At 43.8% G+C, this 17,419-nt stretch overlaps 1 protein-coding gene across 1 annotated transcript in view; it reads right to left on the reverse strand.

The window, feature by feature from the left end:
- The window catches only part of prkcab (protein kinase C, alpha, b), a 50,923-nt gene that overhangs the window by 21,887 nt on the left and 11,617 nt on the right, over positions 1-17,419 (reverse strand). The window contains exon 3 of the mRNA XM_049744224.2: positions 16,168-16,250. Coding sequence (XP_049600181.1) covers positions 16,168-16,250 — 83 coding nt within the window. The remainder of the gene's footprint in view (positions 1-16,167; positions 16,251-17,419) is intronic.

A 17,419-nucleotide genomic window follows, 5' to 3' on the forward strand; every position in this document is an offset into this window, starting at 1 on the left:
TTTTCATTTTTTGTCAAGTCAAGTCACAAGTTATCAAAACAGCGACTCGAGTCAACTTGAGTCCAAGTCACAGTGACTCGACTCCCCATCTCTGTATCTTGAAGCACACAAATCATTCAAACGATATACAGCGCGTGACCAGCTTTCGTTCTTTCATTTGTTTTTGGCTGGGAACTTGCACGCAAGGAGCGAAACCGGGAATCAGATCCGAGTTGTACAGGACCACAAATAGACCAGAGAAGATGTTTTCAAGATGGTTTCAAGAGCCCAAACCATCTGCGATGAGTCCAAACAATGATGAATTTGTCCTTTGCCATCCGCTGAAGCTCACCCCACTCACTCTTGCCACTCCCCCGTGACTTCTCTCCCCCTGTTCCCAAACGAAAGGACCCAGGGCCGTTTATTTTGCCCCACCCCAGTCGGCGACAGTGGCAAAGTGGCACGCCGCCGCCAAGTGTGGCCGTTGATCCGCACTTCGGAGGTGTCACAGAGCGGATGAAGCAGGGCGACCAAATGCAGCTTGGAACAGGGTTTATTGAAGGGAACTCAAAAGGCAAAATGACATGACTTAACAAACAATAACTTGACTGACTGACCGGGACGTGAAACAAAAAGACAGCAGGACAGGACGACAGCAAGACAGTACGACAACAACAACACACAATGATCCGACGGGGAGTGAGGGGCATACAGGACTTAAATACAAAACACGAAACACGAGGCAGGTGACCGCGATTACATTGAGTGAGGTGACACAGGAGGGGAGGGGCGACGCGAACAGAACCTATGGCAACCTAGATACATAGCAAAACTGGGGGCGAGCCGTGACAGGAGGAGGTGAAGGACGGGGACATAGACTGCGCATGATCGATCAATGGTGTCGTTCAAGGAGCGGGATGATGCTGTTAGGGCCTTTAAACACGACTCCTGTTGGCAGCATGCATCTTTCATCGCAACCCAATTGTCATCATCAAACACAGCGAGGATGCGAAGCTTGTTTTACATTGCGATCTTTTCCGAGATCTTTCAGCATTCAGTCAAATTTGTATTATGGCCGAGTCCAGTTTGACGCAGCTTTGAAGCCCAACATTAAGCATCGTTGATGCAACTTACTGTGTAGAAAAGAACCATAAATAGAGCACAAAATGGCTATGCGGTGAACACTTGCATTGAAGAATGTTGTCAAAGTTTTAAGGGGGCAAAATGCAGAGAAGCAGAACTTCAGTGGCCATCAGTCATCCTCTCTGTTCCCCCGAGGTGCTTTGCTGCACGCAGTCCTCCTTTTACTCGTGCTTTTATTAATGCTTCCACTCCAGGAAACTTTCTTTTTACGTACCTGCACGTTAATTAGTGGGACATTGCCATGGAAACAGACGAAAGGATCCCCAGGTGGATATTGCTCGCCATCTCTCCTCCTCCCGTGTCTCTCTCACACATGCCTGCATATGTTGACTTATAGCATGGCTAAATTTAGGGACAGCTCTTAGATTTGCAGTCTGGAACACATCCAAATTCATCTGGTTTGGACTTTGCTCAACAAGGTTTTCTCACAAGCACCGCTTTGACTTCTCATTCATCACAACCTCTCATCCACGGCTGTGAGCGGAGCATTCCAAAAACATATCAGGCGCCAGCGACAGGAGAACACTGAAGCTTACTGTTCAGCAGCCAAATGACACAACCTGAGAAGTCGAAACGTCTGTTGACATAGATTGCCTATGGGGGCGGGGGGTCACACGATAGACAACCTAGATTCGCATTTGAATTTGAACAAATATGATCAACTCCATGGAATTGTTGACAGAGCGACAACCTGGATAAACACAACTAACGTAAGAAAGCCGTTCATTTCATCTGAGAAGAGAGGATGTCGCTATGAAGCGACAATGACATCACCATACATTATCATTATCATTGCAATACACTCACACGATTGGATCGTAATCATCTTTTATCTTGGCCGAGGATGAACGCACAGAGCGCAGGGCTCTCGGGGTACGGAGACATCAATAAGGCAACAAAACCAGGGGATTGCGGTTTGTGCATGAAGCTTATGGCATACATAAGATAAAAATAGTGTGAGCTCTTTTGCAGCTGGGGATGTAATTAAACACGTGCTAATCCACAGTGGCCATCTGCAACAATAATGTGTTGGGATTTGATTATCTTGTGCAATGAGGGCAGAAGTAATGATCGTGCTTAGAAATGTCCACTCAAAATCATTTTTGAATAAATGCGTGGCATGCCATGTCTGCTTTTGTGAAGCCCAATTCATTTGATTCGATTCAATTTCAAAGTATGTACAGATTGAACAATAGGGGTCCCAGACTTGACCCCTGGGGAACACCACAGGCCAATAAGGCAATGTCAAAATGAAACTACAGACAATTACAAATGCTACGTGTGTGCAAGCTCACTGTTCTTTTGGGGGAAATTGCGTAAGGCGAACAGCTGTTCTTTGTTGCCTTTGTCCGAAGCGGTGAAAGCACAGATTTGCTCCCAACCAACTAAGATACAGGCAGTTTATGCATCTCATCACTTTATCCGAGGCCCTCGCCTACTTGTTGACTGACATCCTTTTTCTCCTATCTGTCAATTAATCGGAGACTTGTTACTCTAATGGCAAAAGATCAGCGAGCGGCCCACAGTGGGTCGCTAATCCTCAAGGTGTTAGCGAGTGGTGAAGGTCGGATTATCCGTACGATCTCTACTCTTCCGATAAATTGAAAGGATGAAATGACATGAGACGATGAGATGACCTGTGACAGTACAATTCACTCAAGATAAATACACACAGCTTTGCACTCCTGGTTTGTAACTCAATTTTGGTTGGTCTGGCCTTTATTTTGGGTATACAATTCCACCGTCTACCACAAAAATGGCAATTATTTCAGCTCAGTCTAGTTTTTGCCTCGTTTTCAGTCAACGAATGTCAAATCCTTTTCATCCCGCTTGTTATCCTTTACAAAAGAAACAGCTGTAATTTCACCTTCTAATGTTCATCTTTGGTTCTTGATGTATATGCCGAGATAATAAATTTGTTAGTTTGGCCCAAAAAACATGAGCATGTCAGGCGACACCTGCAAATTACTCATGCGTGAACATCCATAAATAAACTCTCCTGGGTGGGGGTGGGGGGGTTAATTTGGGTGACAGTCAGCGTGTGCAATGGTTGAGGACAGGGAGGGAAGCAGATTGATTTGTTTTTGTTTTTTTTTACAGTAAACCGGCAAATCCGGATTTAGACTAGCATGTGTTCAGTGTCGTACCGCAGGATTAAGCTCTACTAGAAGTGATGCAATGCAAGTCGGAGCAAGAAAAAGAGGCAGAGAATATTTGTGGCCAAAACAAGATGGCGTGGATGGTGATCAAGGGAAAGTGCTCGAGGGAAAACATAATTTTTAGATCTCAATTTAGGTAAAAAACAAAAAAGTCATGGATGCTTTGCGGGCACCCCACCTCGCCCCCTACTGATGTCCCCTGTGGTCTCTCCCTGGCGGTGACATTAAACAGTGAGCTGCTTGTGCCTCCGCCTCCAGACGCTGGAATAGGTCAGCTCCCTGGTTGTGGTCTCACGCACGCACTCATGCACGCAACGTTTACCTATTTGCTAGCAAGACCATAAATTTCTATACAAACTGTAGGTACGCTAGCTCCATAAACTATTCATTAAATTACATCCAACCATTTCTATTGCATGACTTGATTGGGCTTTAAGAAACTTAAAGAACAGGAGAATTTGAGACATTTCAAAGCAGAGTCATTGGCTTGTCATTTGAAAAACATTGCTGAGGCACTTTGAAGTCAAGGTCCAGGATTTGTAGTTTCCATCCAAAGGATGGGTGGCCTTTTCTGCCGATTCCAGTGTGCAAGTCAATTACAGGAATAAAGAAGCAAGCAAGCCACGGTGCAACACTCGTATCGCGTCACGCAGCAGCTAACGCTCGCCACCCAGCAGCTTTCAAGAGCCAAAGAAACGAACGTGGAGAAGGATTAACAAAACCAAGGATCTCAAGACTGAAAGGAAAATTTTGGATCCGGAGTTTCATCTCAAAGAGGACACTACAGGACTAAACAGCATCCTATCCATCCTCATGCCTAATCACCGCAGCGGATCCACTTGTTGGACCCGGGTGGGTAAGTGTTGCTGCCTGAAGTATTCCTGATGATCACTATTTTTACCTAATCTAAACCATATCAACGCAGTACCGTGCCAAGCGGTCCTCTGAGGATGCCATCTGCTCTGCCCTCCACTCGGCCCTCACCCACCTGGAGAGAAAGGACTCATATGTGAGGTTGCTGTTTGTGGACTTCAGCTCTGCCTTCAACACCATTGTGCCGCAGCGACTCATCTGCAAACTCGACGAGCTGGGCCTCAGTACCTCCCTCTGCAACTGGATACTGGACTTCCTCTGTCAGAGGCCTCAGGTGGTGCGTGTTGGCGACAAAATCTCCGCCAGCATCACGCTGAGCACGGGGGCCCCCCAGGGCTGCGTGCTCAGTCCATTGCTCTTCACCCTGCTGACGCATGACTGCACTGCGACCTACAGCGACAACCGCATAGTGAAGTTTGCTGACGACACGACTCTGGTGGGTCTCATCACGAAGGGCGACGAGACTCGGTACAGGTCGGAAGTTGACCTTCTGACCACGTGGTGCAGGGACAACAACCTCCTGCTGAACGTCAATAAGACCAAGGAAATCATTGTTGACTTCCGGAAGGGTCACACAACACACCTGCCGCTGATCATCGACGGTGCTGTGGTGGAAAGGGTGAGCTGCACCAAGTTCCTGGGGGTGCACATCAGTGAGGACCTCTCCTGGTCCGCAAACACCTCGTCACTGGCAAAGAAAGCTCAGCGCCGCCTGTACTTCCTGCGGAAGCTCAGGCGTGCATGTGCTCCTCAGGCAGTCCTGTCTACATTCTACCATGGCACCATTGAGAGCGTCCTCACCAGTTGCATCGCTGTCTGGGGTGGTAACTGCACTGATCAGAACTTGAAGGCCCTGCAGCGCATAGTGAATACGGCTGGTAAGATTATTGGTGCTTCGCTCCCCTCCCTGAAGGACATTTACACCTCCCATCTCGCCCGCAAGGCAACCTCGATTGCCAGAGATGTGAGTCACCCGGCTCACTCTTTGTTTGACCTTCTGCCCTCTGGGAAGAGGTACAGGAGCCTGCGCTCCCGCACCACCAGACTCGCCAACAGCTTCTTTCTCCAGGCTGTTAGGGCCCTGAACTCGCTACCCCCTTCTGCGTAGCGTGCGGCACTGTTGCGCTATTTTCGGGAATGTCTGCTATACGCGCACTTGCTCCTTTTTTTTTCTGCTCCTCTTATTTATTTATTTATTGTTGTGTTATTTATTCATTATTTATTCAGCACGCTTTTGTTATACTTGTTTACTTGTTTGTCTGTTGTGAGCCATGTCTTGTCACCGTGGGATAGGAGGGAACGAAATTTCGGTTTCTTTGTGTGTCTTTGGCATGTGGAGAAATTGACAATAAAGCTGACTTTGACTTTGACTTTGACAGTGGGCTCCAGGTGGATCCCCTGTGTGTAAGTACCTGAATACCAGAGATGGGGACTCGAGTCACTGTGACTTGGACTCGAGTCGACTCGAGTCGCTGTTTTGTGACTTGACTTGACAAAAAATGAAAAAACTTGAGACTCGACTTGGACTTGGAAGTTAAAGGCTCAGGACTTGACTTGAGACACGATGACTTGAATGACTTCAGTGTTATTTAGTTTATGTTTTCAGTTTGAATATAAAATTAATAATACATTTAAATAAATAATATCGATAACACGGTAGGAGCGCAGGCTGAGAATGGCGCTGTCATGATTGGATCACTACCCTGTCGATCAATCAGTCGTGCCCTCTCTACCTACCGAACGTGTTTATTGGAGAATCATGCCCCTTTATATCAGACATGCGCAAACATGTCAGCGGGAGCGGGAGCAGTATCGCGAGTCATCACCTTCGGCTATCGCAATTACTTTTATGACGGCAAAAGACGGACAGCACAGTGCGAGATATGCAACAAAAACATGTCTGACAATGTTGAAAATTGAAGTTTATAGAGCTCTGGTGTCTCCAGATGTTACAGATGAAACATAAAATGTTTCTAATGCTCTTTGTGTTTCTTCTTTCAGATATTTTTCTGATTATTTTTTCATATTTACAATTCAAATGTGTCAGACACTGTCGGCAGACGTTCATTTGTTTAGATTGAGTTGTCAATAAATCATTGTATGAGGTAATTTCTTTTTTGTTTGATTCCATGGTGTATTTTACTGAATATCAGTAATTACAGTGCAAATCCAAATTATTGTCATATTTTTTAAACAGGTTAGACACATTGGACAATGATGGTTACTGATATCTTGTCTTTTCACTACTAAGATCAGATTCTGCGGGTAAAATTGCAATAATAAGGTGACTTGACTTGGACTTGACTTGACCTATTTAAGGACTTGGCTTGGACTTGACTTGACCTATTTAAGGACTTGACTTGCCCAAGAAAAAAAATGACTTGGGACTTACTTGAGACTTGAAGGTTAAGACTTGAGACTTACTTGAGACTTGCACATGTGTGACTTGGTCCCATCTCTGCTGAATACACTAAGCTAAAGCAGTCACCATCTGCAACTGGTTGTTAGTGCCAGGCACTCTTAGCCCTGTACTGCCGCTATTTCTTGTACTTCACAGGCACGCAGCTAACGCTCGCCACGCAGCTAACGCTCGCCACGCAGCTAACGCTCGCCACGCAGCTAACGCTCGCCACGCAGCAGCTTTCAAGAGCCAAAGAAACGAACGTGGAGAGGAATTAACAAAACCAAGGATCTCAAGAGTGAAAGGAAAATACGCTTGGAGCAGTATTTTCCACCTAGCTTGGACGCGCTGCCATCACGGCGCCTCTGAGCCAGTGTTGAAACTCTGTTGGACACTCTTTTTAAACCTATTTACCATGCCGACGAAAGTGGAAAAAGAGCTAAAGGAAGCGCTCGATTTTCTGACTGCGGAGATGGAGGCCGTCAGACTGGAGCAGAAAATAATTCTCAACTTGGTTGAAGAAGTTAGAACGCTACAACTACAACTCAATGAGAAGGACAAAACAATTGCACATTTGGAAAATCGAGTGTCGGACCTCGAGCAATACACAAGAATGAATGACATGTCACTGGACTTGCGATTAAACCCTGGTCATTTGCCTGGGCGGTGGCGGGTTTTGATGAGACCAACTGTTAGAGATTTGCTCACTCCAACTTATTTTGCAAGAACCACACGGGAGACAAGTAAGTCCTTTTAGACACCTGCAGGTGGAGAGTCCATTCGTCGCTGTGCGTGCAGCGATGTTTGAATGGAGGTCTGAACTCTCCTTCCTGCAAGAGGATATTTATTAAGAGAAACAGAGTGGGGGTTGAGAGTTGACAGGTTTGGTGAACCCCCGGCCTCTGGTAAGATCAGAGCAGGGGGTGTTTTACGATGTTGTGGGAAACAGAACAACTTTGATTGCTTCCTCTGCAGCTGGTGAATCAAGCAGAGAATGCAACCACTTTATTTTACTGCGTTGTGAGAGCAAGACAAGATTGGTTAATCATTATAGTCTACATTCCAACATAATCCTATGATAAAGATAACCTGGAAAACCCTAACACCAACCAGGCCAACTCAACCAGCGCGGAACCACAGGTGACAGCTTTTTTCCTATCCAAGGGCATAGAACTGGACGGGCATAGCATAGAGGCCTGTCACCCACTCCTGCAGAGAAGGACCAGCGACAAACCTGCTGTAATACTGAGATTTGCAAACCGAAAACATAAAACGGCACTGTTAAAACAAAAGAAAATGCTGAGAGGATCCGACGTTTACCTGAATGAGCACTTGACCAAAAATAATGCGGATATCGCCAAGAAAGCTCGCTTTTAACGAAAGAACAGAAAGATCCAATCCACATGGACAGCAAACTGCAAAGTTTATATAAAGCTGAACGGAACGCCAGAGGAATGCAGAGTGATGGTCGTCAGAAGTTTAGAAGAATTGAACAAGTATCAGTGACAATCTGACAACTACACAAGGTAACAATGCTGTCTATTATGGACTGGCTACCTGTGGAAATGACTGTAGACTGAAATGGCATTAGACTCTTCTGATATAGTTGAACTCACTGAACATAACATGCATGGATTTGAATATAACATTGACCCTGATAGCAACTTCTTTAAGAATGTAAACAGCAATTGTGGGTATTATACAGATGACCAATTTAATGCCAAAATCAATGTAAATCAAGGACTGTCAATTATCCATTTTAATAGCAGAAGTCTTTACGCCAATTTTCAACATATTAAGGAGTACATATTGAAGCAATTCAATATTGTAGCTATTTCTGAGACTTGGATTAACTCTAAGAAGGGTGCAGATTTTGAGTTAAAAGGTTATGAACTCAAGTACAAGAGTAGGATGGATAAAAAAGGAGGGGGAGTGGCCTTGTTTGTGACCAGAATCTCAACTTCAAGGTGATCGAAAATATGACTGTAACTATCGCTGATGGAATGTATTACCGTAGAAATCGACATGGGAAAAAAAAGAAATGTAATTGTTAGTTGTGTTTATCGAGCTCCTGGTTCCAGCATTGACATTTTTAAGGATATTATGGAGGGATTATTTGCCAATACAAATCAGAAACTGAACTTCATCTGTGGTGATCTCAATATAGATCTTCTGAATCCCAACAAACATAAACAGACAGACGAGTTCTATGATACATAGTTTAGTATGTGTCTCTTGCCCATGATCACCAAGCCAAGCAGAGTAACATCACATTGTGCCACTCTCATTGATAACATATTCACAAATAACTTGGAAAACAATATCATTAGTGGGTTATTGCTGAATGACATAAGTGACCATTTGCCTGTTTTTGTGGTTTATGACTGTGATTGTAATAATGTAAAGGATGGAAGTAACGTTTACAGGAGGGTGAGAACATCAGAATCCCTGAGTGCTTTCAGAGCAGATCTATTGACGAAAGGTTGGAGGCTCAGGAAACCCTTGCAGGTGTTTCGAGTTAATTAGACGATTCAAGTGTGTCACGTCTCGTCCCCAGTTTTGCTATGTGTCTGGGTTGCCATAGTTTCTGTTCGCGTCGCCCCTCCCCTCCTGTGTCACCTCAATCAATTTAACCGTGGTCACCTGCCTCGTGTTTCATGTTTTGTATTTAAGTCCTGTCTGCTCCTCACTCCCCGTTGGATCATTGTGTTGTTGTCGTCATGTCCTGCTGTCGTCGTCATGTCCTGCTGTCGTCGTCATGTCCTTCTGTCGTCGTCATGTCCTTCTGTCGTCGTCATGTCCTGCTGTCGTCATGTTCTGCTGTCTTCTTGTTTCACGTCCCGGTCAGTCAGTCAAGTTATTGTTTGTTAAACATGTCAGTTTGCCTTTTGAGTTCCCTTCAATAAACCCAAGCTGCATTTGGTCGCCCTGCTCCATTCCGATCCGTGACAAAGTGATTAGTTGAATACCCTACTTGTTTGCTTTTTCATGATATTCTAATATTTTGAGATAGGATATTTGAGTTTTCTTAAGCTGTATGCCATAATCAGCAATATTAAAATAATAAAAGGCCTGCAATATTTCAGTTGATTTGTAAGGAATCCAGAATGTATGACATTTTTGTTTTTTTTAATTGCATTACAGAAAATAAACTATCACTATTATAATTTTCGGAAACAGTCCTGTACAGAGTCCCCATGGATCACAAAAGGTCTACAAAATGCCATAAAAAGAAAAATTCTATGTATAGAGAATTTATAAAGCATAGAACCATAGAGACAGAAATTAAGTACAAAAGATATAAAAATAAGATGACGCAAATTATGAGGAGGCGCAAGGATTACTACAGCAAGTTAACAGAAAAAAATAGAAACAATAGTAAAGGGATATGGAAGGTTTTAAACAGTATTATCCGGAAAGGAGCTGCTAACACAAAGTATCCGGAACGCTTCATGGACAATGACAAGAACATAAACAATATGGAAAATGCAGTCAATGATTTGAATACATTTTTCGTGAATGTAGGACCGAAATTGGCTGAGGGTATCAGTGACCCGTCGATAGAGCTGGCAAGAGCAGTAGGAGATGGTATTGAAATTAATCCAAGTTCAATGTTTTTGAGAGCGGTTGATGAGAAAGAAGTTTTAGATATTATAAAATCATGCAAAAATAAAACATCTACAGATAGGAATGATGTTGATATGGCCTTAATTAAGGAAGTTGTTGATGGAGTGGTAAATCCTCTGAGATACATCTGTAATTTGTCCTTTAAAACAGGTACCTTCCCAAGAAAAATGGCTAAGGTTATCCCACTGTATAAAACAGGAGATAAACATCTCTTTATAAATTATAGACCTGTTTTTCTATTATGTCAATTCTCTAAAATCTTGGAGAATCTTTTCATTGTGAGACTGGATAGCTTCACTGAGATACACAACTTGTTAACTGACAGCCAATATGGATTTAGAACAAATAGATCAACAACTATGTCACTAATGGATTTGACGGAAGAAATAACTAACTGTATTGACAATAAGGAATATGCGGTAGGAGTATTTGTTGATTTGAAAAAAGCTTTTGATACCATTGACCATAACATATTGTATAAAATGGAAAGATATGGGATGAAAGGTGTAGTATTAAACTGGTTAAAAAGTTACATTACTCACAGACAACAGTTTAAGATGGGTAATATATCATCATGTGGAGTCCCACAGGGGTCAGTGTTGGGCCCCATATTATTTATTCTGTACATAAATGATATTTGTAAGGTGTCAACTACAAATTGAACATCTTCTGTTCTGGTAATAACTTAAAGATACTATTGGAGACAATTACAACTGAATTGTTCAAACTAAAAATATGGTTTGACATTAATAAATTATCATTGAATGTAGACAAAACCAAACTGATGGTATTTGGATACCGTAAAATAGATACACAGGTTCAAGTAACAATAGATAATGTCAATATTGAACAAATTTATGAGATAAAATTTTTCGGAGTAATATTAGAATATAAATACTGTTGGAAACCTCATATAAGATACGTTAGAACCAAAGTAGCAAGGAGTATTGCAGTACTGTGTAGTGCAAAACATATTCTGGAGCAGAGAATGTTGTATACTCTGTATTGTTGTCTTGTTTTACCATATTTGACTTACTGTGTGGCGATATGGGGAAATGCATACATAAGCACTTTATAACCATTAATTATACTACAGAAAAAAAGCTATGAGAATTGTACACAAGGTTGGATTTCGAGATCATACAAATAATTTGTTTTTAAAATCAAACGCTTTAAAGCTAATGGATTTATTCAAATTTAGACTGGCATATATAATGTATCGAGCAAAGACTCAAACTCCCAGGGAACATTCAAAAATTATTTATTGAAAAAGATAAGTAATATCATTTGAAAGGAAAAGCTAACTTTGATAAGGGGTATGCTCGCACCAATCTCAGGAACAGGTGCATATCATCCTATGGAGTAACTGTGTGGAATGGACTAGAAGATAAAATGAAGGAAAGCAGAAATATAGTTCTATTTAAAAAAATGTATAATGGAATCATATTTGCAAATTACCAAAAAGAGGAAAATGAAGGTCACTACTGTTAAACTTTTGGATTATAAGATGTTTTTGTTGTTTTTCTGTTCTGGATAGGGGTAGGACATGATAAGCCTACGCTTCTTCCTACTCCTTTTCGAACAGCGATATATATTGTTTGTTGTTTGTTTTTTATTGTTTTTATTCTTTAAATCATGTTCGAAATAAAGATTCATTCATTCATTGTTAATCTTGCCATTTAGCCGCAAGCAAAGGATCAAAATTAATTTAGGACTGGAGAAATGTCAACAGCAAGCAACACATCAAAAAGAAGGCGCAGCACAACGTCAACGTTGACTAAAATATTTTTAATTTGCATTGGCAAAGTTGCAGGAGGCAGGTGGAGCCCATGGATTAATCCGCTAGCATTCACTTCAGCCGGATTCACGGCGAGGTGGAGGCTCTCGTTGGTGCACCGCTGCTAAATGACTCATTAAAGCAAGCTAGCTAAATCGGATGAAGATCTTTGCGACACTCGACACGCTTTCATTCCTATGCTTCATATCGCCAAGGAGCTAACAGAGCCCATCACCTTCGCCAGCCTTTCCCGTCCCTTTCTTGGGGATAAGATAGAGCGGGCGGTTGTTCTTGAGGAGCCGTAACAATAACCACAGCCGGGTCATACCAAAGACTACAAAAATGGGACCCATTGCCTCCCTGCTTGGCACTCAGCATTAAGGGTTGGAATTGGGGGGTTAGATCACCAAATGATTCCCGAGCGCGGCACCGCTGCTGCTCACTGCTCCCCTCTCCCCCAGGGGATGGATCAAAATCACATGGGGATGGGTTAAATGCAGAGGACAAATTTCACCACACCCAGATGTGTGTGTGACGATGATCATTGGGACTTAACTTTAACTTTTAACAATCAAATTGGGTCAATTGGGATACCCAGGAGAGGTAAACATGTCAGGTGAACTTTTTGGAGTCCACCTTTCAAAGAAACGAGCTTCCTCTCAAATAAAAAAAAACGTTGTGCTGACATTTCTAGGGCAGCTCTGTGTGTGTGTGTGTGTGTGTGTGTGTGTGTGTGTGTGTGTGTGTGTGTGTGTGTGTGTGTGTGTGTGTGTGTGTGTGTGTGTGTGTGTGTGTGCGTGTGCGTGTGCGCGCGTGTGCGCGCGTGTGTGTGTGTAAGCGTGGTTTTCTTGTAACCTTTTGCGATCATGTCACTGCGAGATGCTCAAACACTAACAGAAAAGTAATACAGCCAAATAATGCCTACTTCCCCTGTTTTTCACAGTGAAATAAACGTATTGAAACGCTTTTTTAAACACATTGTTAACATATTGGAACATGAAAAAACAAGCATACCACGTATGGGAAATAAAGTAAATAATGTCGTGTGAGTGAGCCTTGAAAAGGCGGGGCTTGCCGTGTGACATCAGCAAGTATACATGCGAGTGCATGAGTGAGAGCCGTGGCTGACAGCAGCTTCTGTGTGAGTGTAATGGGTTTTGTCAATTCTCCTTGATTTGATCTTTTCTAAATCATCCCACTGGCCGGAACAGCTCTGGCGAGTGCACGTATGTGCGTTGGGGGCCTCCAAGGACCCAATTCATAACACTTCCACTGCCACCGCAGCCCCTCCAATTTGCTGTGTTTCTTTGCCTTACCAAGACGAGCACGTCTCAACACATTTACGGTTATGAAAACGGCTTCAGTACGCCCACTAGTTAGTCGGACGTCATTGGCATGCGCTTTGATTGGTGCGTTTAACTCCAATTTATCTTTCATGATCATCAGCCTTTAATTAGCCAGCACACTGACTACAGCGTCTGGGGGGGAGAAAAAAAACTCCACAGAGTAATAAGAGTGCTGGAGGATTTCCACTAATTGCATTCTCAAGCATGCGTGTCTTATTTCAAGCGCGCGGGTGCATCATCGCCGCGGTTCTCCAAAACTTGCATGTTTCCATCAAGTTGACGGCCTGAGAGGAAACGAAATGAGCTAGCCGTCACACCGTCGTCTCGGGTCCGCCAGCTCAATTTAGGCAAAATGGCTTCCAAGTTTAAACGAGAAGCGATGGTAACTAAGAAGGGGACAAACAACGTTAACAACGAAAAAGCGCACATGCTGCTGTTACGTAACGGCATCATTAGCTGACGCACGGCTGGACAGACGAGAGGGGACGGACACAGTCTGTGTTGTTTGAAGCAGCCATCACTCTTGTTTGGGCGGCTCACTGTCTTTGAATGCGGACACCTGCAGTGCTCACCAAACACGCAGCCAAGAAATTGCTCGCAGTTGCGCACACACTTGCAGAGCCATCGTTTTTAAAAATGCCTGCACCGTGTCACCTTTTGGAGATCTTTTCAAGTTTGACCTATAAAAACTTGCTGGCGTTAAACAGATTTTTTTTTTCATTTCAAGCTAATATTCCACCGAAGCTTCAATTTATGAATATTATGAAATATGTTGCAATGTTGCGTGATATAGTCTTCTTGTATTATCTTTCAATTGAAATTGCCATTACTGTATTATATACAGTATAGTTATTAATACGGATAATGTATTATCTGTCAGACAAAAATGTTCTAGCTTCACGACTTATCGAGCAAGCACGTTGGGCGCATCGCCACATGTAATCTAATGTTGCAATTTTTTTTCTGGGGCGACCTCTACACGCCAAAAGGTCTCCATCCAAGTTTAGTCGGCGTATCTCAGGGCCACCACGTGTCGATGAGGCAAGAGAATGTCGGCCTCCGCGGCGCTTTGAGCGTCTCTGCTCACCGAGCATCGAGAGTGAAAGAGATTTGCAATTGCGTAAGTGCTTGCAGCTTTTCCAGCTGTTGCTGCAGGTTACCGCCGCCGCGCTGTGGAGATGTAATTACTCAAGACCGACATTAGGATGGCTGCTAAATATAGATGCTAGGCTCCGTTGGGAGCACATTGAGACTTAATATTGTATGGACAGTGCAAAGGTGGAACACTCCCTCTGGTTACTGTCAACAAATCCTAACAAAGCTAAATGATCATTTGACAATCAAGAATCATGCCCGCTGAAGAAAAGAGTTGATTTCCAGAAGAGACGATAGTGGCAAGTGGCACATGTTTCAAGAACGGCGTGAGGAGAAAGAAGGGAAGAAAGAAGAAATTGTGTCACGTGTCGGCTCAACGGCCCGTCAGTGTGACGCAAGCCTCGAATTTTGTTGGATGAACCATATCTGACAAAGGCCACATGGCGGATTTCGGAAGGTGTGTTCACGTCCCTGTTGACATTTTGGGCAAAAGTGAGCCTCTGGTAATTGACGTTATAAACTGCCGCTGATTTTGAACTACCGGACTGGAAGCAGAGCGCCAAATTTTGTGTGTGATCTGCTCGGTTTTTCTTTTTTTCTCCTCCTCCATGTGTGCACGTGGCCCTCTCGGTCAACAGGCACAGCCACACAAATTGTTTGTTTGTTTTTTAAGGATGTTGCATTGCTAGCTGTCTGCGCGTGGTAGCGAGTTTGACACTTTTTACAAAGTGTTGCCGTGATTTATTGGCATCATAACAAGTTTTGAACGGTACTGGATTGAAACAAAGAAAAATCCTGAAAATCAATTTGAAGTTGATGGAGTCCCAATATGGAAGGACACGTTATGCAAACGTGCTAACGCAAATGTGCTAACACACTCATTGTCAAACGCCACGCGGCCGTGTCTCTCATCAGGGGAGGAAGACAGATGGTGGCAAAGAGGATTTTGCGTTGCGAGCAAGCGACATGCGAAGTGTAATCTCCTGCAAATCTAGCGCTGACATGAAATGAAGCCCTAGATTTGTAAGGGACGCCTTTTGGGCCCTTCTGGTGCACACGTAACGTGCTTCCCTATTGTCACTGGCGGCCTGAGTCACGGGTTCCCGAGTGCTCCTTGACGCCCTGAAACGGTACACGCCTCCGCTACACGACAGGCCGAATGAAAGGCAATTGTGCTCCCTTTGCCTCATGCGAGTTGATCAAAGCATCTGCCGCCCGCATGACGCCATTCTGGTGACCCGGGGAGTGAAAAGGGGGCGACCGCATGCATGCGCGTGTCAGAGAAAGCTATGACGCCTCACTGGTTCAGAAGATGATGAGCAGAGATGGAGGCGTCGTGGTACCATGGATGGACGGACACACGGGTGTTATTGAGTCATAAATCTAGCTCAGATTTAGTGAGCTGCTACATTAGCACATTGATGTGTGTTGCAGAAGTGCTCCCAAGTTGAGGTTTCTGCTCACATTAGGAGGCAAATTATGACTTCAAAACAAAAGCGTTTTCAAAGCAGTTGCCCACACTGCCATCTTATTTTAGACTGAGCCGCAGAATATTTAATCCCGTCACACGAGAAGCAACACGCTAGCAAAAGAAAGCTTCAACGTCTGGCTTCTTCTCTTCTTTAGTAATCAGCAGTGAGAAATAGCAAATCGAGTCACTGACAATTCACGCCTTCACCGCAGGCCACCCAAAAGAAGAAATGATCTCCCGTTCTTCGTTTTATAGATGGGCACGGTGGAGCATTGGCCAAAGCGTTCACAACTTACGTCTGAGTCGGGACCTTTGTCGGCTCCGGGGCAGGAGAAGGTGACAAACTCGTGGCAGCGTTTGTGAACTACAAAGCAGCACACTGCAAAACAAAAGGGAAAGAAATGTCAAAAATGGAAGGGCCATCTGTTGCAACGCACAAACACATAAGTGGCTCCTATCGCCAAAGGAGGGCCATTCATCGCAATGCACAAACACACAAGTGGTTCCAATTGCCTTTTCACCTCTGGAGATAATTGGCAGCGAGAAACCAGTTCAGGTGGGCCAAATGTAGTGCTTTGGTGCAATCTTGCACTATTTCGCTAACAAGGAACAATGTTGCTGTGACTGGTGGGGCTAAAATATCAGGTGGAATGTTAAAAAATGTAACAAACAAACTAAAACTACTAGAAAATAGGAGTCCAAAGGAACACATAGCCAGCTTTTTTTAGCTTCCACGTCTTCCACAGAGTTTTTGGTGTGGATGGCCCGACACAAATGTTATCTAACCAGGCCACGCTCGTCATCCCCTCACTCGCATTGCACCAAATGTGATTTCTGGACTCCTTAAGGCTCGCAACAGATGGAAAATGGTTGACTGTGTGAGTGCACTCCCACAAGCAAGAGGCACTCTTCATTCTTCCATTGAGTCCAAAAGCAGAAGACCAAAAAAAAAAAAAGAAAATTGTTCACAACTTCATTAAATCCTTGAGAAAAAAACTCAAGCTCTTTTTTACCCTACTCCTCTTCTTGATCTTTCCACATCCCATCAACAACAATAGAAAAGCGTCTGCTACCAACTGAGGAGCACAAATCATCCTGGCTTCTGTCACGGCATGTAAGGACCAGTCGTCAAGTTTCTTCTCCTGCCCACACTCTGGACTCCAGACCTTTTGGCCACGTTCACTTTTCCATCTCATCATCAGTCAGATCTTTAGTGTGCACCACTTTGCTCCAGCTGTTCTGGAGAAAAAAGGCAAGTTGAGCTGCGTGAAAAATGATGTCTCCTGAGATGGAACATCCCATTTTTATTTAGAAAGAGTTTCTACTGGGAACTTCCCAGATGGATGTGAGAGTCAAGCTAACAATCTGGCGTGTCAGGTTAGCAATTAGTATCACGTCGGCCGGAACCTGCTCATTCACCACCAGTCGATCTGAAGCCCCGATGTGCGGATGCAACCTCAGATGTTGCCACCATGAAAGGGAATTGCAAAGTATGTCCTGTTTCGGGCTGGCACATGCCACACGTGCAAAGACAGAAGAGGGAAGGAA

Source organism: Syngnathus scovelli, chromosome 16 (assembly GCF_024217435.2).
Source record: "Syngnathus scovelli strain Florida chromosome 16, RoL_Ssco_1.2, whole genome shotgun sequence".
NCBI lineage: Eukaryota > Metazoa > Chordata > Actinopteri > Syngnathiformes > Syngnathidae > Syngnathus > Syngnathus scovelli.